Source organism: Zeus faber (assembly GCF_960531495.2).
Source record: "Zeus faber genome assembly, chromosome: 9".
NCBI lineage: Eukaryota > Metazoa > Chordata > Actinopteri > Zeiformes > Zeidae > Zeus > Zeus faber.
The window spans coordinates 27,235,883-27,262,488 of record NC_137197.1 but is presented as its reverse complement, the minus strand read 5'-3'; the positions used below and the strand labels follow the sequence as shown (position 1 = coordinate 27,262,488).

At 44.1% G+C, this 26,606-nt stretch overlaps 1 protein-coding gene across 1 annotated transcript in view; it reads right to left on the bottom strand.

The window, feature by feature from the left end:
• Window positions 1-14,208: 14,208 nt before the first annotated feature.
• Window positions 14,209-26,606, bottom strand: part of LOC307234884 (calsyntenin-2-like) — a gene marked incomplete at both ends in the record, with an annotated part of 245,052 nt that continues 232,654 nt past the window's right edge. The window contains 6 exons of the mRNA XM_080006750.1: window positions 14,209-14,409; window positions 14,494-14,696; window positions 15,978-16,104; window positions 16,392-16,537; window positions 18,973-19,143; window positions 22,052-22,266. Of these exons, the coding sequence (XP_079862876.1) occupies window positions 14,209-14,409; window positions 14,494-14,696; window positions 15,978-16,104; window positions 16,392-16,537; window positions 18,973-19,143; window positions 22,052-22,266 (1,063 nt within the window). The remainder of the gene's footprint in view (window positions 14,410-14,493; window positions 14,697-15,977; window positions 16,105-16,391; window positions 16,538-18,972; window positions 19,144-22,051; window positions 22,267-26,606) is intronic.

The window sequence follows — 26,606 nt, the reverse complement described above, 5'->3', positions numbered from 1 at the left end:
TGAAGGCCTTATGTGCCACAAGGCACGAAGTGGATAGGTAACAGGTAACAGGTTGGCTTTATTCAGCCAGCTCCCTGAATGCAAACAGGTTGGAGCACAAACAAAGTTGCATGGCTACTTGTCACATAGCCACTTGACACCCTGCTGAATAGGGCCTTGACACCCTGCTGAATGGGGGAAATCTCTGCATTGTGCTTGTGTTTTGAGGGAATGTTGAACAGCGTCATCGACACACAACATCTTTTATTTTTAAAAAGGCTTTTATTTAACAGTAATAATATACATGCTTTATAAAAGTGGAATTATTTAGGAGTTTCAAAGTGCGGACAACACAACAAAATGTAGAGTCTATCAATAATACGAGTCTCTATATCAGCCTCGGTGTGTCATTTGATATATAAATGTGCATATGCCAAATATCTTCAAAGTTCTTGGAGTTATTATTTGGGCTAACCCCAACCCTACCCCAGCCACACTCTGAGAGCCTGTTTGGGGCTGCCTCTTTTCACTTTCTTTTTGCCCCTCGCTGCATTTGCAGGTAAACTTGAGAATCTTGTCCATTACTACTTGTTCATGATCTGCATCACCAACCTCAACGGACTTCATCACGTCATCAACTTCTTCTGTTGTAACGACAACAGGGTGTCGTCGCTCTCCTCCAGTGGTTCTTGAAAATATTCCATTTCATCGTCACATTTAGGTTGAAATCTGCTGTTTGAAAAGTTCTCGAAGTCCGGTGTAGGAGCAATGAATTGGTTTGCTATTAATTGATTTAATATTATCAGGTTTATTGTATATGAATTTATTATGAATTATTATGATTATGTTTTGGGTTATATTTGGTCAATGAATGAATTTACTATCACGGGTGTGGGATGAATGATTGACAGGCATATGGGCGGCACTTTAAAAGGCACCAGCTGATCTCCTGCTGAGAATCAGAGTGAGAGGGGGTATTTGGGGAACCCACACTTTCGTTGACCCCTTTAGTTTGATTTCGTTTATTTGTTTTGATCGCTTTGTTATGATTTAAAGGCACCGTTTATTTAAGTTTCCTTATGTTGATTTAATAAACACCCTTAAACGCATTCGTTGGATTCAGCGCATCAACATTTGTTTGTTTAGAAGCGCGTCGGACAATAGGCCCCTTATCATCGCCTCTCAGCGGCTTATTTCGTTTGTTTTGGAGTCGCATACATCCGGGATTATGCCGGTATCAGATTCAGCATCACTGTCTGCCCCTGGCAATTTTAGAAATGCGCGACAATGCAGATTTTTCTGCGATGGGTCACATATACAGTATATATATATATATATATATATATATATATATATATATATATATATATACTTATCATTTTCTTTTTTTGAAATAAAGGTGTTAACTTGATTGGAAATAACCGATCAATTTTTTGCTAATAAGGCTGCAGTATGATGTGACTTATAATTGAATACTCCTTGGCCAAGAGATAAGACTAGCAGTTCAAAGCTTAATGAATAACTCATGTGATTTCTTATAAGTTTGGTGACACAAATTGACCATCAGATAATGTATAGTTGATCAAATGTTATTGATTATTATTGATTAGTCAGGCTTCTATTAGCTTGATGACTGCTGTGATCTCAGTCTTATTGTTTGCACTTATTAGCTGTACCTTTTAAGGGTATAAGTAAAAATACTATATATAAATTAGGAATATAGTATTGAATGCATTTTTTTTTAATGTTTTATAATGCGAATCACATTATTTTTTCTTACCCTCTCTAGTTGCTTAACTTACTATTGAAGTTATGTGGAGCCTCCAGCAATGTTTTTCTGCCATATTACAGAAATTTATTTTGGCTGATTTTGAGTTTATTAATGGCAGCACATTAATCTGAATGTTGATAGTTTATTGATATGCTTGTGCCATGGATAGGACTTCAAAATATACTAAGAACAAGATGGTCATATAGTTTCTTTTTCTAGCCTGCGAAAAAGAACGTTCATTATTTGAGTCATGACATTCATTTTATTTTTTATTTTTCCTCAGGGTCACACCCTGGCATGGCCTTTCTGGGCTGTTGTGGTTATTGATGTTTTCCGATTGTGGAATAAGGCTATGTTTGACCAGCCACGAGGGAGAACATTTTTGTTGCTTTCAAAAAAGCTTTTGCACCTGCTCCATGTTGGATTTGCTGGATTACTTTAACTGTGGATGAGGGATATGGGTTTATGTTAGCTGTGTTGTTGCAATCTTGGAATACGTCTTTTTGCATATAATGGCTGGAAACTTGGTGCCAGGGTTATTGGGCTGGTTACATGCTGAAGCCTTTATCTCGCTACGGAGCAAATCCGCTCATTTCTCTCCGGCAACACCTCTCCATCATCAACATGTGCAACTTTCACTTCACTCATGTCACTTTGAAGCGGTGCACCGCTCCTACTGCAGCTACTTTTCCTCCCTCTTATGGAGATTCACATGACTAATTGGCAGCAATAGCCATTGTGGCTTCGCCCGCCCAGATCTTGCTACTGAAGCGCTTGAAAAGTTCAAATACAATAATTTTGACTAATAAGTACAACTATTAGGAGGGTTTTTCATTTTGTCAGTCTGTCCGTCATCTGCTTTTGTATAAAACAGTGTTTTTATATTTTGAACAACTAGTTGTTTTTGTGTTTCTATCTGTTGTAAACTGTCTTTTGTTTTATTTTGATTCCATGAATGTGTACGCGTCAATGTGATATGGTGCAGTGTAGCTGATGAGATATTCACAACATCCATTTAATGTTTTGATGTCAAAACCCTCCTATTATGGTCTTCCTATTTGTGTTATTTACTTTAATCTACTTGACCCCATCCCTATAGGAAATTTTGGAGCCAACAAAGCCACCATACCTGGTATTGCTCTTGTCTAATAATGGCTGTCTCCTCCTCAGATGAGGACAGGGTTCCTCACCAATCTTGTATTTCCTCTACTCAGAGGCATTCCACACTGAACTATTGTTGTGGAAAACCAAAGTTTGTAGTGGTAGAGCCACTTGATAGTGTATGATCAGCAGGGGAAGCTGTATCTCCCCCGCTAGTTTTTGCATATGGTAAGTACCTTTTGTCAAAAAGGGGGGATAGTTAGAGAATTAAGTAAACATAATGATTGTTCTTAGAACAATGCAAGAGACGTTTCTACCGCCAGTTTTCTGCATTCTATTCCAAGTGCTCCTTTTAAACACCTCATGATCGACCTTATCAAGCTGACTTCCTGTCATGGTTAAAATATTGTTGGGTGATAATCTATATGTTTTCTTAATGGAATCGCGGTAAAGGTAAGCTCGACTGAGTGTCATTCCTGCCATCAGTGATGATGCGAATGCAAGGACGACCACATGCTGTGACTGGACTGTCCCCGCATGAAGTGCTGACCGGGAGACCAATGCGGTTAGGTCTGTCTTCGACAAAAGCCACACACAAATTTCATCACGTAAACCAGTAGTGACCAGATTGTCCAGTTAGTGTTTATCACTTTTAGATTTACTTAATTAATGGATTGTGTAGAGTGGATTATGTTCAGGCAACATTCGAGAAATGCATTTGAGGAAAATTGTAAAACCCTGCATGATTTACACACTTTCTGGTATTGTGTAGCTTAATCAATATTCTATGGACATTATTCTCTACACATTAGACATTGTGATAGTATAATTATGTTTTTACACTAGGGTGCATGCATTTATTTTGGTACTGAGACTGTAGTTGGCTATTCAACATAACTGTCTGGGAATCACAGAATAATTCCACGTACCCCACTTTTACAATCATGGACCTAGATCAAACAATGTTGTCATAATGTGTGTCTCTCACCCCAGTGTTAAGTCTATGTGCCCAGGTCAATGCAACTCTGCCCATCTCACTTGAAGAACCACTACATGACGAGGTGACTGGGTGGTGGTCCACGACTTCTGGGAGAAAAGCTGGAACTCTGCCAGATTCCTGGGAATTTTCCAGATCCTCCTCACCAACTGCACGCAGCAGATCATTCGCCTACGTGAAATACTTATCAGGAAACAACAGTGGCTCCAGTCACTAAGGACCCACCTCAAAGCTAAGGCTCACCTTAATCAGCTGGCATTATACAATGATCAAGTGGGCATGCTCAGTACCGCCAATGACTATCTGCGCTAGCAGGTGACCACCCTCAATCAACAACTGCTGCGTATTCAGCTGCATGCGAAAGGGGACTTGGTGAACTTCACTGCCAAAGGCTACCGCAAATGAATAGTTTCTTATGTACTGGTTATATTGAGGATGTTGTTGTATTAAGGTTGATATTTGATCATCTTTTTCCGCTCTAATGTTTATGCATAGAAAACTCCATATCTGTATTTTCTCACACAATTCACTGCATATTATTGGACAATGTGTATCCTTGTAGTATTCGTGCACTCACTACAGTTGTTTTTTTATACATTTGTTCACTGGTACATTTGTTCACTGGTATTTTTTCTGCTTGTTTGCGTACAACATATCCAGCGTACTCATTGTTATCATTTAAAGCCATATGTTATCCAGCATACTTATTGTTATCCTTTAAAGTCATATGTTATCCAGCATAACCAGTTTTACCACTTCAAGTCTTTAGTTTATCCTCGGTTAGAATGTGACTTTAGAAGTCACAAAGGGGGGAATGTTGTGGTTAATTATTAACCCTCACATGAAAATAAACAGATTACATGTTATACTAAACCACAAATATCCAAGGTATATGAAAACCTTTTAAAAATGTATGCTATAAAGCCCAAAAAGGGAAGTAATGAAATAGCAAAAATAACTCAAGTTTTCTACAAAAACAGGCCCCAAAAAGAGAGAATCCAAATAGAGTTAAGACAAAGAAAATAGGTAAAGTTAACATACCCGTATATGGCACAAGAATTCCAGGAACCACAGAAGAAACCTTCTTCCAAAAAAAATAGAACATCCCCAGTAACAGGGCTGTGACTGGTTCACACCCCACAAGACTGGGATTGGTTGTTTGGAAAGCCACCCCAAAAAAATTTAACATTTATGGTAACAAAACTGTGATTGGCTCTCTTAGGACACACCCCCAAGACTGTGACTGGTTCCCGGTGCTGAAAGGGACAGAACAGGTACTTGGACAAGAGTGCATCTTGGGATATAAGGAAGTCCAAAAGATTGGTTAGTTAGTCAGTTTCCCGGAGCCACTCAATGTTGCTGTACTTGACACCCAGATACACAATAAACTTATTGACATCAGACTTTGTTCATTTTTTTCTTCCAAGTTTTTTGAGACCAGAATAGATAGAAACATCGTCCAGAGATCCAGACTTCTTACTAGCCCAGGTCTGGACCTTTTTGGTCACGACACCATCTCACACTTTCTCCGGACGATCTGTGCTTCTCCTGCTTTCATGCCCACAACAAGGGCTTTGGGCTCGAGGAGAGAAGGGGAGAAAGCGATAAAATGAATCGGCCTGCACACCGCTCATCCTCCCCTCTGCAGTATTCACAGTTTCCAATATTCATGGAGGGGTGAATCTTCTATTTCAGCCTCCCTCTGTGCAGCTTCTAAGGTCACGTTCAAGTTGGCCGTCCCTGGAAGCCTTCCCACGCATGATGGAGAATGACTAAAAATGATTTTGTCCACCACTTGAGGAACTATGGGGCCAGTGGAACTCTTCCTCAGAGAAAACTGTCAATGCAGCATTTTCTGACCATCTCAGGTGGAATAAGTGCTTGCAAGTCCCCCCCCCCCACCCCCAGCTGGGGGCGACAGGCCCGGTCTGGACCTAATGGTTACTTTGCCAATCTACAAATGGCTCCTTGAACTGTCTTCATGGGAAAATGGTTTTCTTTGGGTGTCACATTGGGTAACAAATTAAATCGCAGCAATGACACCATCAGTTTGAGGGGTTTGGTTCTGTATTGTCTACCGTTGAAGTTTCTGATTTTATGTTTTTTAGCTACTCAGAGCTTTTCTACGCAGCTGTAATGACATTACTGGACCTTCTGACTGTGGAAAAGTCTCACAAATCATCCCTTTTTCTACAACTGTTTTACTTATTTATTCTTTGCTGTTGAAAAGTAGAAATGGAGGGGGGTGGGGGGTGGTGTCTCCATTGAAGTCGTTGTTAATATTTTCGCATTTGGACCCCCTACCTGCTATCTCAACCTTTTCCAAATGTCACCCACCACCTATTAGGCAGAAACAAGCCATGTTACTGAGAGGGTAAATCTAAAATTAGTTGAGATAATGGGCGCGTCCACACACACACACACACACACACACACACACACACAGACACACACACACACACACACACACACACACACACACACACAGACACACCTAGGTTAATTAGTCGACAAAGCCTAAAGGGAACACGGGGGACAGTCTCAAACCCCCGTGTGGCTAACAAGTGTGTATTTGAGTGTGTGTGTGTGCGTGTGTGTGTGTGTGTGTGTGTGTGTGTTTCCACAATGCAACAACGGATGCTGAATGACCTCTTCAACTCTGAACTACTATTAGCAGATGTGCACAGTCTTGTTGGCGTGTGTGTGTGTGTGTGTGTGTGTGTGGTGGCAGTTTGTATCTCACTTAGACACGCGTGTCCCTCTCTCTGGTCTAAATGGTATTTGTGTCCAAGTCATGTTTTGTGGGGATACAAATGGAAAATAATGATAGCTTGGCGTCATGAACTTAAAGAACCCAAGTGGAAAAATGTTTTATTGTAAAGTAAATTATATTCAGTACAGTATATGTATTCACAATAAATATACTAAAGTTGTGTTAAATTGAAACACTTTAGTTGTACTTGGTTAGAACTTACTTAAGATTTGCTTAAATATATTAAATACATATTTTTCATGTATTTTTGGTTACTTTTGACAACACAGTACACTTTCAAAAAGTGTACTTAAGTTGGGTTAATGTTTCAATACACTTTTATACACGTACTTTAACTACACTCACAGCATTTTAATGACTAGTACACTAAAGCTGTACTTTCAATGAGTACATCTAACTAATAAAGGAAGGAGTCTCTCTGTATGTCCTTCGATTATCTCGACAACCCTACCTCTACTGTTTTTGACCGATCTGGCTCATTTATAATAGAAATGTGTATCTCAATCCCGCAATGTTGTATACCAAATTTGGTGATGACACAGTCAAAATCCAAAAAGGTGTATTTACGTGACTGTTTTTCACATTATGCAAATTAGCAAAACATCCATCATGGCGGACTTTTATGATCTTTTAAGCTTTTTTGTAGAGCACATTGAGATGGACTTGTGTCAAATTCAAGTAAATTGGAGTCAGCGTGAGGAGTGCGGTAAAAATGGGCTTTTGGGCCTTAATTACAGCGCCACCATCTGGCCAATTGGGATGATGTTCCTTGGGAAGCATTTGCACATAATTTCCAGTTATTGGGCCAAGTTTTATGTTTCTAGCTCGTTCCAGCTCACGGAAATTTTAGACGTGGCATAATTAAACAAAGAATAATTAACGAGCAGAAAAACAATAGGGTTCTACCCCTTCGTGGTTTGAACCCTAACAATAATAAATAAATAAATAATAAATATAGCCGCAAGTAGCAATCAGGGGTTCAAAACTTTTTGTGCTCAACAGAAGGAAACAGCTCAATCGCCCGAAATTAAAGCTGCAAGCGGCAACAAGCAGGTTTCTGGCTCCACAAAACAAAACAAAGTAACTTCAGCTGGTTCAATTCAGTTTAAAGAAGGAGTGAGACCAATCGCACACTTGTATCATCACAATGTACTGTCGCATTTATTTTTCTTTTTTTTAACCCGTCAGCATGCTGGGCATACAACACGGAGTATTTGTATGCTATTGCATCTTGGACAGAGTTAGTCTGCAAGTTCAACTTCTCGACCTGCAATGCAACTCTTTATCAATTCTTAAATCACCAAGAACTGCTGCAATAACTCTGTCCTGTGGATGACCTGTGGAAGGCCAAAAGCACAGTTTTTTGTTGTAGAGAACCACCACCAACCCCCCTCCTTGGTGAACTATTTGACCATGTTTGGGTCTACAAACAACTGATCACGACTCCACTACTGCAATGTACGCAGCATTTCAAGAGTTCAAGTTCGAGTTAAGAGTTTGTATCTTAAATTACTTTAGTTGAAGTCCAATCGCGATTATATCTGTGCGTAGCGATCTTTGTACTCTGTCAACTTGCACATGCACGCAAAGATTTCTCCATTGCAACAAACATCTGTGCGTGGCGCTGTCTTGGTGAGGTTGCGATTGAACTGAACTGCCGATCTGGATGAAACTCAAATGATGCCATGTTGGAACTGCCCCGAATACAAATATTATTCAGATTGTCTGTGGGTTCGTCGGATCCACAACATCCATAAAGTTCTGTCGTCAGTCACATCTGCACGTGCCACCGTCTTGGTGAGTTCCGATTGTTGACCAGTCACTAGACAATTCAATGCTATCATGCGACCTGTGCGTGCTGATTTTGCTCATGCGTGCATGTTGCGGCGATGATAAAAAAAATTTGTTTGACTTTAAACGGCAGTTTCATCTTCCATTGTGGAACACAGGACTGAATCACTGACATTTTGTTAAAATGGCTTGAAAAGTCTTACATTTTGAACGGGCATGTACTGGTTAAATGAGTCTGATCTAACTAAAAATCATTAACACAATTCATGTCTCAGCTCTCTAAATGGCTACCACACTGCTGCCACCTCTAGGATAAGTGCAGTTACTGCAAGTGTGTGTGTCTGTGTGCGCGTGTTGAGTGTGTTTGTGTGTGTCTGTGTGTGTGTGGGGGGGGGGGGGTATTATTATTTTTTGCCAACCTTTTATTTATTTATTTATTTATTTTTATGGCTGCACTTGTCATAATGGCGGCCTCCTAATTGCAGTGAAGTGGATTAGTGCGTCCTTGACGGTGGAGTGCGGTGGTAATGGCTGCCCGGGTCCAGCTAATTGTTTAACAATGCAGAACCGGCTGCTCACACTGGAATTGTAATCCCATGCACATAAACGCCCCTTTTTAGAACCGATTATAGGAGAGAAATACTGCCCTTTCCCCCTGCGCATTAGGGACAAGATATGCAGTCATTTCTACTGTTACACTATGTCAAGAAGGGAACGTGGAGGCAAAATATTATAATGTTAAAATATAGCATCATATTCTGTTTTTAATTTCTATTATTATTTCAACATGCTAAAACAAGTTTATTTTCTCTGGGTTTATCCTCGTCTACGCTCTAAGATGGTGAAATTCATTCCTCCCCAGTAACGGCCGACCCCGCCAGCAATAATGGAAACGGCATAAAGAGGAGGACACGCATAACCCAAATGCATTGAACGGTTATAAAGTGCTTTAGTATTGAATATGCCATTTTTTCCTCATACCAAATGTTGCGGAGCTAGTTCTGTTGGACAACTTGACGGCGCCACACGCTTCCATGCCCTTGATGGCTCGGCCTTTTTAAGCAGCCAGTCCTTCTTGCCCCGCCTGCTTGGGCATACACCTCACAGGGAGTGATGAGCAGATGAGCCAAGCAAAAAAAAAAAAATAAAAATAAAAAAAGATAATTTGAAAGTAAATCTAGGAGTTGTCTGTCAGAGGTAATCACAAGAGTATATTGGTCGAGTCATAGTTTTGGACGACTTGTTGTGGTGATTATCTGCAGACTCCATTGGAAGCTCTCGTTCTCCTGTGGGCAGATCGGCTTAGATTCTGGTCGCCTCCGCGTCCATTTAGCTTCTGTCCATGTCTGCCGCAACACATTGAGGCCTCACACAGAATCCCCCCCACAGGATCAAGTTTTTTATTTAACCCTTTATTTGAGCCTATAGTTAATAGGTAAATGTCGTCACTGTTTGCTTTATCTGCTTTCTTTTTTCAGGATTTTGAGATTTAGCCATTTCCAATCCTCCTCTCATTGTCCAGTGGGAGATATGAGTCATTCCAAAAGAGATTTAACTGATTTAGAAATGTTTTTGGCCGCAGAAAGAAGAAAAACAAATGAATTGTAATATAATCTTAAAGGAGAGATTTGTTATTTTTCAACCAAGGAGACGCTCACATTATAGTCCTGGTGACTTTTCTTTTTTCATTAATGGTGAAACTATCCTTGTATGTATGACAATTTACAACGGCTCAAGGAAATAACTGTAAAAGGGAAAGACACTGAATCTAAAACAAATCTTATTTTTATTTTGCACACAGTGTGTCGCGGTCAATGAAAGGAGAAGTTAATATTTTAACATCTTTATAATCAAGTGGCTGAGTGGTGGCAGAAATACAACTTGTTTGTAGTAGTCAGATGTGTAGTACAGACAAGTGTCCGGTAGATGGCGACATTTCACTCCAAAACAAGACTTGCCAGAGGGCTGAGCTGTTGATAAGCCAGTTAAAGGTGCAGTTTGCAGATTTTGGTGGTGTCTAGCGGTCAGGTTGCAGACTGCAACCAACTGAATCCCCCCTCCCCGTGGCGGTGCAACATGGCGGCCTCTGTGAAAGAGACGGTGGCCGCGAAAGTTTGTCCTTTCTGGGCTACTGTAGAAACATGGCAGTGCAACATGGCGGCCTTCGTGAAGCGTACCCGCTCCCTATGTAGATTTAAAAGATCTATCTGCCTATAGCATCATTTGGAAATGGATTAAAACTACAACTGAAAAGGGTTTGTTACAATGTGTGTCTTCGTGTGAAATTCAATTCTCTTAAACCTGTTTTGTTTAAAACAATTACTGAGGCTACCATTCATGAACGCTGCTATTCTGAAAGTCCATTGCAATATCCAGAATGAATAATATTAACCCTAATTGATTTCCTTGATGACCCTAATTGGTGATTCATATTCACAATTAAGACCCTTTAATTTGGAAACAAGGGGCAAAAAATATTTAGTCAGCCACCAATTGTGCAAGTTCTCCCACTTAAAAAGATGAGAGAGGCCTGTAATTTTTATCATTTCATCATTTCATCACCTCAACTATGAAAGACAAAATGAGAAAAAAAAAAAAATCCAGAAAATCACATTGCCTGATTTTTAAAGAATTTATTTGGAAATTATGGTGGTAAATAAGTATTTGGTCAATAACAAAAGTTCATCTCAATACTTTGTTATATACCCTTTGTTTGCAATGACAGAGGTCAAACGTTTTCTGTAAGTCTTCACAAGGTTTTCATACACTGTTGCTGGTATTTTGGCCCATTCCTCCATGCAGATCTCCTCTAGAGCAGTGATGTTTTGGGGTAACACAGACTTTCAACTCCCTCCAAAGATTTTCTATGGGGTTGAGATCTGGAGACTGGCTAGGCCACTCCAGGACCTTGAAATGCTTCTTACGAAGCCACTCGTTGCCCGGGCGGTGTGTTTGGGATCATTGTCATGCTGAAAGACCCAGCCACGTTTCATCTTCAATGCCCTTGCTGATGGAAGGAGGTTTTCACTCAAAATGTCACGATACATGGCCCCATTCATTCTTTCCTTTACGCGGATCAGTCGTCCTGGTCCCTTTGCAGACAAACAGCCCCAAAGCATGATGTTTCCACCCCCATGCTTCACAGTAGGTATGGTGTTCTTTGGATGCAACTCAGCTTTCTTTCTCCTCCAAACACGACAAGTTGAGTTTTTACCAAAAAGTTATATTTTGGTTTCATCTGACCATATGACATTCTCACAATCCTCTTCTGGGTCATCCAAATGCTCTCTAGCAAACTTCAGACGGGCCTGGACATGTACTGGCTTAAGCAGGGGGACACGTCTGGCACTGCAGGATTTGAGTCCCTGGCGGCGTAGTGTGTAGTGATGGTAGCCTTTGTTACTTTGGTCCCAGCTCTCTGCAGGTCATTCACTAGGTCCCCCCGTGTGGTTCTGGGATGTTTGCTCACCGTTCTTGTGATCATTTTGACCCCACGGGGTGAGATCTTGCGTGGAGCCCCAGATGGAGGGAGATTATCAGTGGTCTTGTATGTCTTCCATTTTCTAATAATTGCTCCCACAGTTGATTTCTTCACAACAAGCTGCTTACCTATTGCAGATTCAGTCTTCCCAGCCTGATGCAGGTCTACAATTTTGTTTCTGGTGTCCTTTGACAGCTCTTTGGTCTTGGCCATAGTGGAGTTTGGAGTGTGACTGTTTGAGGTTGTGGACAGGTGTCTTTTATACTGACAACGAGTTCAAACAGGTGCCATTAATACAGGTAAGGAGTGGAGGACAGAGGAGCCTCTTAAAGAAAAAGTTACTGGTCTGTGAAAGCCAGAAATCTTGCTTGTTTGTAGGTGACCAAATACTTATTTTACCGAGGAATTTACCAATTAATTCATTAAAAATCCTACAATGTGATTTCCTGGATTCTTTCCCCCCATTCTGTCTCTCATAGTCGAAGTGAACCTATGATGAAAATTACAGGCCTCTCTCATCTTTTTAAGTGGGAGAACTTGCACAATTGGTGGCTGACTAAATACCTTTATTGCCCCACTGTATTTGTTTTTATGGTCGAGCTATTATGCTGTTGGACTACAACAGGCTGCTTGATCAATATTAATCTAATCGATATCCATTTATTTATTGATATTTGAATACTCCCATCTACACAGAATGATAGAAGAAAAAGCATCAATAACTAGAGTTTTGGCAAAATGCGTCTGTGAGAGGCTAACTATTAAGGCCAATTATTGTTAATATAATTAAGTAATTATTTATTGTTATTGTTATTTATTGGCATTTATAGCCAAATCCGATGCAGAAGGAGATTTCCCAAATGCTCACACGTCACACAAGCATGACACCCCGAGCTCTAGATTCTAAAACAAGTTTTTATTGGCCAATTTACAGAAAGTGCTGTAGTGACCATTCCAAAGGAAAACAGACCAAAGAGTCCAGGAAAAAAATAAAATAATAATAAAAATCAATAAATAAAAAGTTTTACACATTGTACAAGGTTTTGTCTTTTTTTTTTTTTTTTTTTCTCGTACGGTTTTATTTTCCTCTTCTGGCCTCCTAAAAAAATGCACATGGGACAACATTGGGTGGGGGGCAATGCAAAGTCCACCGAAAAGGGGGATTTGAGGAGGCAGGGGGGTGCGATGTCACGATGGGGGGGGTGGGGTCTCCTAAACGACACATGAGAATCTTTTTTTTTTATTTTATTATTTTTTTTTACATTAATGTAGATCTATACACCACAGACCCCCCCCCAACCCATCTGTGGATAAACAATGGAACCTTGAACGGGGGGGGGGGGGCGGCTTCAGCATGGCCATAAGAAGCCATAAGAGTAATAATGCCCTTATTTCACTTTTTGGGTGGGGGTTTGTCCTAACCCAAAGAGGGGTTTCTAGGTGGAGGTGAGCTCTGGAGAGGACTCTGGAATGTCTAGGTGGGGGTGAGTGGGTGTGGTGCATACACATAGAAAGGTGTGTGGCCTGATGCTGGGTGAAGGAGGGTGGGAGGGTCACCTACTGTACTCTACTCGGTATTTACATCAGAGGAGCGTTATAAAAATGTACAAGGAACTCTCTCCTCCGTCTCTCTCTTTCTACTCTGTCCCCGAAGAGAACTCAAACGGAACTCAACAATGACATCTACAACAGCACACTGTCCTCTTCTACTTTTTTTAAAATTGTATTTTACTTTCTATTTTTCCTCGAGTGCCGTTGAAAATATTGTTGTGTCTGCAAAGTGTCACCTGGATTTTCGTTTCCATTCTGCCTGGAATAAGCGATAATAATAATTTTCAAAAAAATAGATATACCAACCCCAGGGAATTGGACACATCGCTTGGGGATGGTATGGCTGTGTGTGTGTGTGTGTGTGTGTGTGTGTGTGGGGGGGGGGGGTTACATAATTTGAGTCTAAAATGGGAGGCTTATTTTAGGTGCACTTTCCCTTTAAGAGGCAAAATTAAGATGAAATGCTGGAACAAGTATCTTCCATTAGTCACCTTTCAGCTTTTGACAGGGCCGGGGTTGAATCAAATCACACAGAGATATAATGAGGCGTTGCTGTGACTCCTGGGCACTTCCCCTTTTCATCACTAGGGGGCGACATCACCTCATTGAACAGCCACAATGTCAACATCACATAAAAAGTCTTCTTGTTTCCACCACTGGGTTGAAGGTTTTTCTGCGGGAGTGTGTGTGTGTGTGTTTGCGAATGTATGTGCACGTACTCTTGTGTGTGTGTGTGTGTGTGTGTGTGTGTGTGTGTGTGTGTTTTAGTAAGATGATGTTTTGTCCCAAATTCCGCCTTTCTTGCTGGAATGTTGAACTGCAGGTAGCTGGACGTCCACGTCCTCCTCGCTGTCGTCCGATTCGGCGCTGGTGATGTCATCCTCCTCCTCGTCCTCGTCCTCGTCGTCCTCGTCTTCCTCGCTGGTCTCCTCCTCCTCCTCCGTGGTCCGGGGCTCCTCCAGGTTCTGTGGGCGGAGACCAAACCCGGTTTTACACCGGCTCATCGAATCCACACCCGCCACCCCACCTCACCCCCACCTCCCACCCACCTCCATGGGGTTGACGGTGATGGTGAGCGCCTCCTCGTCCCAGCCGGGGTCCGCCTCCTCGTCCTCCTCGTCCTCCTTGGAGGCGTCGGCCATCTTGGCCTCCTGCTGGTGGGTCAGGTGGATGCGGTAGATGCCCAGCACCACCACGACTACCAGGGCGGCGATGCACATCACGATCACCACCGTGGCGGCGCTGGGCACGCCTGGGGGGGGGACGGAGCGGGTGCTTAATCAAAAAATTCCCAAGCTTTTAGAAAGGCCAATCATTTGTTCGCGTGTATACTTATGTGTCTGGCGCTGAACTCGTTTCAATGTAGGGATAAAATGTGCATGTCTTGAGGATGGGGGTTCAACTGATCTAGAAATGTTTATCCCTTACACTCTTCTGATCTGTAGCCTGCAAAAATAATGTGATTGCATTGGTCTCACTGTGTAAAGCTGTGGTGTGCGTGTGTGTGTGTGTGTGTGTGTGTGTGTGTGTGTGTGTGTGTGTGTGTGTGTGTGTTTGAGACTGGCAGAGGATTATGCAATTGATCGTCTGATTCACTGTATCGCAGCGACTCCACAGCCTTTGATGATCTTCCTAGAAAGAGAACCACCATGTTGCCCCCTCCCCCTCCGCACGTTGGGCTAAATCAAACGTTTCCACATAATTCGGCCTTGGCCTTGTTTATGTCATTTTTTTAGGCCGACCTAGAGAGTTGACCATAGCGCCCGTTTTTATTCTTGATGCGTCCGCCTTGCACATCCTTACCCCGCCCCCATGTGATAACTACCCCCAACCCCTGTACGTTTGTCAAAATGTTTGCACACATTCCCCCTTGGCTTTGTTTTTGCCTTTTTTTAGGCCTAAAGAGACTCTTGAGAATTGACCGTAGCACCCGTTTTGTTCTTGATGTGTCCAGGTACCAGGTGGTAACCTGGTATCACCCCCCACTATGTTGGGCCAAATGTAATGTTTGCACATGTTCCGCCATGGCCTTGGTTTTTTCCACACTGTGATTTCATTCATTGATTTGCATTCCACACACACACACACACACACACACACACACACACACACACACACACACACCTCGGACATTCTTATCAGTCCCTCATGTAACCCCCCCCTCTTTTCCTACGCTCTCCAACCTGTGAGTGGCGGCGTGCGCAGAACTCTGCAGGCCTGTTAACTACAACCCATTAGAGCTGCATGAATAATTAACGCTGACATGCCAGATTAGAAACCACTCGCCGTCAAACCCCCTACTCCCCCAACCCCATGGCACGCTGCCCTTGGAGGAGCCTCACTCCACTCTACTGTACTGAACTGTGTCCATATCTAGATGGATCGCTGCGAATAACCCTCCCAACTATACAGTGAAAGCATTTGCTCCATCAACACTCTGCTTTGAGGTTTGGCCTCAAAATCTTGAGGCCACTAGTGTGGAAAAAAGCTCTCTCTCATTTGATTCTATTCGTTGGCCGGTTCCGAGCCTCACCTGAGCTGTGTCCGGGGTACAGGGTGTGTATCAGGGACGACGGGTGACGCACCACCTGCATATATTCTGGCGGAGCCACCACGTGATTGACGTGTTCACCCCCCTCTGAACTGTGCAGCGCGCTGACCTGGACGGTGACGGACGAAAAAAAAAGTTTAGCACCATTTTACAGGCAATAGAGATCCTAAGTTAGATGCCTGGCTATATAAAGTCAACCAAATTACAACCTGATCCCGTTTTTAAAAAGTAAATAAATAGATAAAAGGTTAAGGGTTATACTGGCTGCTCTGCTGACCAAATGGACACTTAATCAAGTGTCATGTAGCATGCAGACCAATGGTTGTACTTCAAGGTGAAGTAGAGCATTTTTTTTTAAAGCGTCTTCCCTGCCCCACACCAAGACGTCTTCCTGACCTCCAGGTTGAACTCGTTGCTGGTGTAGCGTCCGTTGAGCTCTGAGCAGGTGAGACGGAACTTCCTCTCGCCCAGCCTGACCGGACGCCAGTGGCTGTAGCGCACCTGCCGGATCACCTGCTCGTAGTTGGACATGGAGTCCACACCTGGGTGGTGGGGATTGGGGAAAACCGGTTGCGAGGGTTACTGGACAGAGATAAAAAGCTATGGTTTGCCAGCTAGAGAGTCTCTATAGCAACGGGATGCATTTGTTACAGTCAAGGACTCCGCAGCCCAAGGCTGCCGACGCATCAAACGATACAATTATGTAAACCAAGGTGTCTTCAAGCCAGTTGCTTCACTGAGGACCTAACGAGGACCGTGTGCATTTATAAGGATATTCAAATGTTACTAAACTTCTGTGTCCTATCATTTATAACTGCCCATAGAACAACCTCAAGACACTTACCACTCTGCTGCAGCTTACTGTGCTGAAATGCAGTCCAATAGGGCAAACATTTATGCCTTAAAAAACTTTAAATCAGCTTTTTGAAAACGGAATGGAAGTGTCTAGTCACATTTGTCTGAGTGTATTTTGGGTATTTTATGTTTTGAATAGCAGTAATTTCACATTTTATTTTGTAATTGCTACAGTAGATTGTCGGTAGGAAGTGGCACAACTTCCTGTTTCTAGTCTCTTACGTTAACACGGATGTAGCCAAAAGAGCTGACTTGCGGCAGTGCAAAACAATCAAGTCAACCCTTTCCCGAAAAACCAAAATATGCATGGTTTGGGACCATTTTTGTTTGGCTTACCATATAAAGACTGTCTGACTATATTGTGAGTGGTAAAGAGTTCAGCGAGGTTGTGCTGTTAACACTTACGAATGAACCAACATTATAATCATTTCAAATATGTCAAACCTATTCTTTACTTTTCCTTAAAGGGGACCCAGTATGCTCCTTTTCAACAAGTTAATAAAGGTCTCTGAGGTCCCCAAAACATGTTTTTGAAGTTATTTGCTGAAAATACCACTGAGATTATGCATTCTAGCCAGTCTAACATGTCTCTAAACTAGGGCCGGACGATTAATCAAATTGAAATCGACATCGCAATTTAACAGAACACAATTTTTCGAACCGCAAAAGCTGCAATTAAAAAAATGATATATATATATACATATACAGTATTTACTGTATATATAATTTTTTTATGATACACAATGTGTCCAGGGCCAGCTCTTCCCAAGGGTGAGATAGGCAACCGGCTACGGCACCGTCCTGGGAGGGAGGGGCGATCGGGCACATTTTGCGCAACTGTGTCACCCTCGGACGGGCGTGTGAGAACAGTGTGTTTTTATTTCATGTCTCTGTGGTGTGGGAAGGGTCTGGTTGAGCAGCCACACCTCACCTGAATCTAAGTGACTGGGATCAGGGTGGCTGCGTACCTGTTGCTCGTTGGTTGGTCTAACAAGCAACAGGTAAAACCGCCGTCTCCACGCACACTTAGGAGAGGAGCCCTGTCGAGACATGTTCTGTCTGCCCCTGGCTAATTCCAACGGGCCCACTCTCTCCAATAAACTGGTGTGTCTACAACATCGTCTTCTGTGTCTCTGTGCCGGAGGGCCCTGAAAACGCCACTTGGGTGGCGTGTCACAGTTTCCTTATGGAACTAAACTGTGTGTAATGGGGGAACTTAATCTGTGACTCTTATTATATATATATATATATATCTTATATAATCAATGAATCATCATTTTCCACTGTATATTTCCATATAATGTGATTGCCTCTATAACATGTGCAGCCTACACAGGTTGGTGGTTGTGAAAGTTGTTCAGGTGTATGTTCATACTATGCTTTGTTCATATACCTATGCTCACAAGGTGACCCAGCATAAGGAGGGCAAATATTCATATACTATGCACAGGATAAGAGGAAAGTTATTAATTGTGGATTCTGAAAGCGCCTGAAAATGTCTTATAAACTGTAAGACTATAAACTGCTCATTTATTGTTATTGTGGAGGGCATAGTCACCAGATGATGCTCAAACTCTTTCAGAAACTTACAGAAAACAGTTCGTTTCACCACATGTTTTTCGAAAGAGACAGCTTATCAAAAACTGACTGGGTTGTCTTATTTCAAAGTTTGTGTCTTAGTAGGCCCATCAGAGCCCTAAATGAAAGTGCACAAGCACTGAAAAAAATCAGTTTTTAATAATAGGTCCCTTTTAATTCCAAAGGGGGGTGTGAGAAAGGAAGTGATATGCTTTCTCAGGCAACGCTTCTCAATCCGGATATTTTTACTTTCTGGACATAAAAGTCCATTTTTTTTTGTGTTTTTGTACTGTCTGGGACTTGGGTTGGATGTTCCAGTACAGCGGGTGTTGGGCTGTGCTAACATGCTCCCAGGTGTTCAGGAGGACCTACTGCAGAGTTTGCTTCTGTGGACAAACATCTCCTGTGCTAATAAACTGTATATGACTGTATCAGAGATGGACCTGTCAACCTCAGTGCAGACTACCATACATACAGACCCCTGCGATTCCAATTCCACCTGTTCCCATGCCCATGGTGGGACTGGTTTCTAATATTAACTTACCATAGATGGACATGCCGGAGGTGGAGTTTGTGGCGTCGAGGTGCTTCCCCTGCAGGTTGCTGCGCTGCAGCTGCAGGGACTCCTGCTCCGGTCTCAGCTCCTCCCCCAGCACCAGGATATCACAGTAGTCCAGGTTGTGAATGATCTCCTCCAGGATGCCCGGCCGGCGAACTAGACACGCACGCACACACACACACACACACACACACACACACACACACACACACACACACACACACACACACACAGAAATAGTCAGGGTGAAAATCAACATGCACACACAGAGGGTTTTAAACGGTGTACGGCTGCTCCTAGCTGCTACTCGTGGACTCCCAATTATTCCTCAACTATCCCACTCTCTGTACTCTGGCTGTGAGCGTCTGTGGTAACAAGTCCCTTCAGACTGTCGCCGCTGCCGTCACAGCAGCTAGCACTCCGTCAAGTGCCGTACAACACCTCCTCCACCAGCTCCACACAGCTCCCATGGTGGCAGATTCCCTGGGGACGGCACCTGCCCTGCCCACTTAACAGCCTCCCCACGGAGGGAGACACAGACGGGGAGTGGGAGGGAGGTACTCCAGGTGCTGGAGTGGGAGGCAGAGGGAGAACACTGGGGAGGAAAGCGAGAGAGAGAGGGGGGTGTGAGAGAGAAGATGACAACCACTCACATGGCGACAGACTGACAGAAGCAGTTCCAAGGTGAGAAAAGAGATCTTTTTTTAGTGGAGGAGGGGGCTGCAGGTGTCTGATGCTAAGCAGAGAGAGAGAGAGAGAGAGAGAGAGAGAGAGAGAGAGAGAGAGAGAGAGTGCTCCAAGATGAAGATGAAGGAACAGCTGTGTGAAAGAGAGAAGAGGATGACGTCACCGTGACGGATGAGAAGGAGAAGATCAGAGCGAGGGCTAGAAAGCCGACAAGATGAGCGTCTGATTTTGTTCTACCCTTCATTTTTCTTCAGACGGGGAATCAAGGACAAAACTGAGAAGTTTTGGTGGGGTGGGATGAGAGGGAGGGAGGGAGAGAGAGAGCAAACGGGGAGACATATCGCACCAGAGGGCGAGCGGGTGATTAACTGGGTCCAGCGGAAACTCATTGCGTCGGGGGGCGAAAGAGAAACGTGATTCATCTGGAATCCTTTAAGCCCTGGAGACCAGAATGAGCGAGCGGGTTCTGCTCATTATGGAACTTAGCCGCCGCCCTCTCTCTCACACGCTCTCTTTCTCCTCTCTTCTTTCTCTCGCCCTCTCTCTGGCTGCCGGCTAATCTCTTCCCCCCAGCTGCAGTCTCCGTTTCAGCAGCGAGAAAGAGCTCGGCTGGGTTCTGAAAGCTACGCCACTTTCTCTGCTCGTCCACCGCCGCGCAGCCCACAATGGAGGCCAAAGGGCCGCCGCGCTTCGCTTATCTGTTCTTAATTGGCTCAGAGCGACCCCCCCTTCTCTCTTTCTCCCGCTCTCGCTCTCGTTGGGCTGTCTGGGCCGGGATATGCCGCGCCTCATCGGTAGGCTCCCATTGGTTGAGGCTGCAGTACACTCTTGAAGGAATGGAACTTTCCGAGCAAAGGAAAAACGCAGCGTTTAGGGCAAGAACTGAGCAAAAAACAGGGTCTTCTTTGATTCTGCAATTATTCAAAATTTGAAATGGTTGTTTGCGGCCGTGAGGGCAGGAGGGTGGGGGACATTATTCAAATGTCTTCACTGCCTCGCGACATTGCTTGCCGGTGTTTCTTTTTGGTAAACTTCTTTCTTCTTTCGTAGTATACTGTCTATTTGAGTAACACCAGGATTTGAATGGTTTGCTCTGTGTCCAGGCAGGGAAAGAGTGTATGCGTGAGACAGGGGTGGAAAGGAATAAAGTACAAGCACTTCATTACTGTATTTAAGTGCATTTTTCAAGTAGCTTTACTTAAGTACTACTCAAATACATTTAGTCATTAGTTAAGTAATTAGTTAAGTAGATATTGAGTGAGTATATTTACTCCTCTACATTATATTTCATTCAATTAGCACTGCTGTCTAGCCACCGACTGCTTTGAGGTCCCAAATACATGAAGTTACAACAACAGGACAACAATGAGTCTGTTGCAGGACAAGCAGATAGATGCATTGGTGTACACACGTCAAATCTGCAAACACTCATGTGAAGAGGCATTATGTAATAACCTGTCAAAATGTAATAATGTCACCTTTATTAACACCCACATTTTGTAATAACTTGCTGAATTTTGTAATAAACAGTTTGGACACAATATGTTAATGTTACATTTTGTAATAACCTACAAATTCCCTCTTCTTCTTCCTGTTCCGCAATTTTTGTGTGTTATTACATAATGTGTTGAATAATTACATAGTCATTGTAAAATGTTCTAACCCCTCTGATACATAACTGCATTATTGTATAAATCAGTGGTTATTACATCGTAATAATGCAGTTATTACATAATGCGGTTATTACATACTGGCTTGTTAGAATGCAGAGAGGAGAGAGTACAGCTTTCTCCCCCGAAATGAGTGCACGCAGCGTGCATACCCCTGCCAAGAGATGGAAGCCTGAGAAATTCAACATTGCTGATTTACCGTCTCCCGAGGCAATAGGAAATGTTAAGCATCCTCACAAGGCAGCAGTTTTTTTCTTTCTTTCTTTTTCTCTCTCTGACAGCAAGACAGGTGGCGTCGGTGCAGGCGAAGGGACTTCATGAATCAGTGAACACATTATCACTATGAAAGGCCTACTCGAATATTCAGTAATGTGCTCTTTTCATCCGGGAGGAAGCGTTTCCATGTTTGTGATATTGCGGGCGGTGGTGAGAAGACAAGAATAACAGCACCTTGGGTGATTTAAGTTGTTTGAGCAGACCCGGAACATCTATTTGGATAATTAAACATTTCCTAAAGTTTCTGGTGAATGATTCATCTGCGTAAATGCTAGTGTGTGTGTGTGTGTGTGTGTGTGTGTGTGTGTGTGTGTGTGTTTGTGTGTGCATGTGTGCGTGCGTGTGTGTGTAAACTGATTGAGGCCTTTTGAGAAATCTAATTTTCCACAGATCCTGAGAGGACATGGCTAACAAATATCACCATCCCTCACCTGCATGGTGAGTGCTGGGGTCTGCCCGGGTGACTGTGCTGATGATGTGCAGGTCCTGGAACAGGGCCACGCCGCCGCCGGGGGCCCCGAGGTCTGAGGTGGGCCAGGTCACGCGCTCCACCCCCGTGATGGTGATCCGGGGCTCGCTGGGCTGAAGCACCATTACCACAGCGTCGATATCGGGGATGGTGAGGCATGTGTCCTCCCCGAAGCACCTGGACGCGGAGAGAGTAAGGGTTGCGTGATTCATTCGCCGCCACATTTTCAATCAATGACCAATGACCCCTCCCAAAAAAATTGACACAATTACAAGAAACCTGCTTTTCACTCGGTCCCATTGAGCGGAATCATGTGACTTTTAAAAATTTCATCCCCTCGCCCATGCAAACTAGAAGCGCAAACCTTTTACTGGAATACGTAGGAGGACTGGACCAAGCAGTAAAGTGGAGAATTGGAGAATCTGGATGGTGGGTCATTAGCCAGCAAAATTGACTTTTAAACCTCTAAATCGACGACAAGAGCACTCTCTAGACTCTTCTAGACTTCAACGGGCTCTAGTGGGCTAGCGGAATAAAGTCGAGAGGCGGTGTCGAGTCCGTGGTCACCCCTATAACACAGCTGCCCAGAGAAAGAAAATACACTTGAGGGCGAAAAACAAATTGCCTGTGTAGTTTGAAAGTGAATGTTTGACCAACCCCATTGATCCCCTCAATGTTCCAATGAAACCAACTCTTACCTGGTCCTACGATATCAATGGAATACCCCAAGAATGGAGGAATAATGGTCCTCAGTTTGTAGGTGGACAAACACACACACACACACACACACACACACACACACACATACAAATACACACACACACACACACACACACACACACACACACACACACACACACACCTTTAAAAACTCAAATGAGTTGGGATCATGTTGATCTCAAATAAAGAGCCAGAGAGTTTGACCCACCCCATTGATCGACAGTATCAATGGAATATCGTAAAGAGGAAAAATGCGGGCTGGCTGGTGGACTTCTTTTGGACGGTCCAAAAGTCTAGTCTATAGCGTGTGTGAGCCAGGGCTGGCTCACACACACAACCACACAGTCGCACATATTCCTTACAATACGTCGGTTTGCACTCGAAGGCACAAAAGCAACACGCAGAGGCGGCAGATGACACATCAATCAAAGCCAAAACTAACAGACATCCAGAGGAGAGCAAAGGAGAGGAGGGAGAGAGAGAGAGAGAGAGAGAGAGAGAGAGCGAGAGAGAGAGAAACAGAATGTAAGGTGTGAAAACTAGCAAGCGTAAAAGGGATGTTTTCACATTTCACAGTGGGTCCCTTCAACAATCCAGCGTCTGTCGCTGGGAGGGAGCACCGATGCGTCCGCCTCTCTTCTTCCTCTCTTCCCCTTCTCTTCCTGCTCCAAATAACAACACCGCGATGCAAACCTTCACTCTAATCACCACCCGGTCACGTCTGACCCTTTCACATTCTTTTCTCCGCAGCTCAAACATTGTTCCCGAAATCCTCAAGCCGCCCTCCGCTCTTCTGTCCATCTCATGCCCCCCCTTCTCTCTCCCTCTCTCTTTCTCGCTGTCTTTCTATCTCTCCTTTTCTTTCAGTCTGGTGTATAAATCCATAATTTCAGCCACACAAGTTGTGTGTGTGTGTGTGCGTGCATGCATGGGTGCGTGCGGCGTGCGTGCGTGTGTGTGTGTGTGTGTGTGTGTGTGTGTGTGTGTGTATATGCTCGCTGGCCTGGGCTCAGAGCCATCGCCACGAGCCGTGGGAGACGCAGGCTCATTGATGCAGGCAGACTGTGTGGGCTGCGCCATGGAAGCAGCAGCAAAGGAAGAAGTAGCAACACACACACACACACACACACACACACACACACACACACACACACACACACACACACACACACACACACACACACAAACACACCCACACACGTGTACCAAAAAACTAAAACCCGCTGGCTTGCGTCCAACTTAATTATAAAGAAATATGACAAGGGAGCCTAAAAGGCTGTTGCGGAGATTAGCGCTAGTTACTTTTATTTGTGCCGATGCCCGCAGTAATTGCGCTTATTGGGCATCAGTACGAAACATATTTTAATTGTGTTTTTGAGGAATTAATTAGCAACTCTGCTGCTTACTTGTTTACAGTGTGATAGTGACTCTGGCGGGGTAGAGAGACGTTGACATGCCCAGTGCGGTGGTGGCGGCGTCCCTCAAAGTGTGACATGATCATTTTGCGTGACTATTTCTGGTCGGCTCTGCTGACGAGGCCAAGGGATGTGGGGGACGGAGGACGCACTGTGTTGTTAAGGATACACTGTTTTGACACACCGTTCACGGGTGCCCATTGCTGGCCCGCCGTGGGTACAGTCGGTACTGTTAGAGAGGGAGCAATTGGGGCGAAGAGCCAGCCTTTCGGAGATATTTTAGATTTAAGATTCAAGATGTTTATTTGTCACATACATATACATACAAGCATACATATATGTAGTGAAATGTCATTGCAATGCACCCGGAGATTATGCACAATAAGTACTAAAATGGTCAATAACTTACTGGCACAATAGATAACTAATAAACAAACTAACTAAACTAAATGATTCCTAAAACGCAATTCAATTCGTTAATAATCGGGGACTATTCATAAAAAAATTGGGGCTGGTGCCCCAGACGCCCACCCCTAACGACACGACTGTCACCTACGTTCTATTACTGTATTATCTGAAAGTGGGGGTAACAGAATCCCGGTGTCCCCCATATCCGGCGCCGCTGGGTAAAACGAAATCACCCATGCGATCACTATACGATAGAGGACCCTACGGCACAGGACAGAGGGAATACCGTAAAAGTAGTCTTATGTGTTTTACAGAGACATAGCTGCAGGAGGTTATTCCCGACCCAAACACAACCATTGAGGGCTCCCATTCACCAACAGTGCGGCAACAAGCAAGGCGGGGGAGTTGCTGTATTTGTCAACAACAGATGGTGCAATCCTGGCCAAATTTACGTGAAGGAAAATGTCTTTAGCCCGGAAATAGAACTTTTGGCCGTAAGACTTGGCCCATATCATTTGCCATGTCAGTTGTCACATGATATTTGTTGTGATCGCATATTTCCCGCCCTCTGCTAACGTGGAGGCAACGCGTGACACTATGCACGCTGGTATCGCGAGTCTACAGACCCAGCACCCCAGCACATTCATTACAATCTCCGGGGATTTTAACCATGTCACCCTGACAAAAACACTGGCAACATTCTTCCAGTTTATAAAGATCCCACAAGCAAAAACAAAACACTGGACCTGTTATATGTTAATGTGTATATTTTGATATTTAATGAAGGATATATATATGCCTACAGCAACCCACCCCCACCCCCTCTGGGCAGATCGGACCACAACAGAACCGCTAGTCCAGCAGCACTCTGTGACCACTTGGACTGTGAGGAGATGGACAGAGGCGGCTGGGGAGGCTCTGCAGGACCATTTTGAAACAACAGATTGCGAAGTTCTCTCTGAATCACATGGGGAAGACATTCATGGTCTTTCACTTTGCATTTCGGCTACATTAACTTCTGTGTGGTGAATACGGTACCTACTAGGAGGGTGCCAACAACAACCCTTGGATTACAAGTGACCTAAAGGCCCTCCTAAATGACAAGAGAGCCTTCAGGTCTGGTGACAGGGAAGAACTGAAGCGGGTGCAGAGGAAGCTCAAGGAGAGGCTGAAGCAGAGCAAGGACACCTACGGGAGAAAGATGGAGGACAGCCTGCAGAACACAAGAGAGGTGTGGAGCAGGAGATGAGGAAGATCGTCGGCCACAAGTGAGCTAACGACTTGCAAGAGGCTAGAGATCTGAATAGGGCCAATGAGTTGAACCACTTCTTCAACAGGTTTAACTCGGGGGCTCTTTGTCTCTCTCCAGCTCCACCAACGACTCTCCACTCCATCCTTCTCCTCCTTCTCCTCCCCCCAGCTCCTCCAGCCCTGCTCAGATACCGGAGGCAGCCCACCTCCCCTCTCCCTGCCTTGTCTAGACCCATTCAGACCATCCAGTACCCTCTCCCTCCGCTCTTCCTCTCCAGCCCCTCTGACTCCTTTGACACCTCCCCCCCGTTCCCCTCCTCCTCCGGCTCCACCACACCTCACTTGACAACTCTTCACGGCCCCCATCATTCTACCCCTGACACCACTGCCACAGCCAACAATCTCCCCACCTACCCCAGCTCCAGTGTCGGCATCGGTACGGCTGAGGTGAAGAGAGAACTGGGGAAACTCTGCACCAGGAATGCTGCAGGCCCTGACGGTGTGAGCCTGAGGGTGCTCAAAGTTTGCAACGACCAGCTGTGTGGAGTATTTCAGTAAGTCTTTAACCTGAGCCTCAGTCTGGAAAAGTGTGTGAAAACAATCAATGTGTAAAACCTCTTGCCTGGTACTGGTACCAAAGAAAAGGAACCCCAGTGTTCTGAATGACTACATCATGAAGATCATGAAAAAAGACTGTGTGATAGCACACAAGAGGCCCCTGGT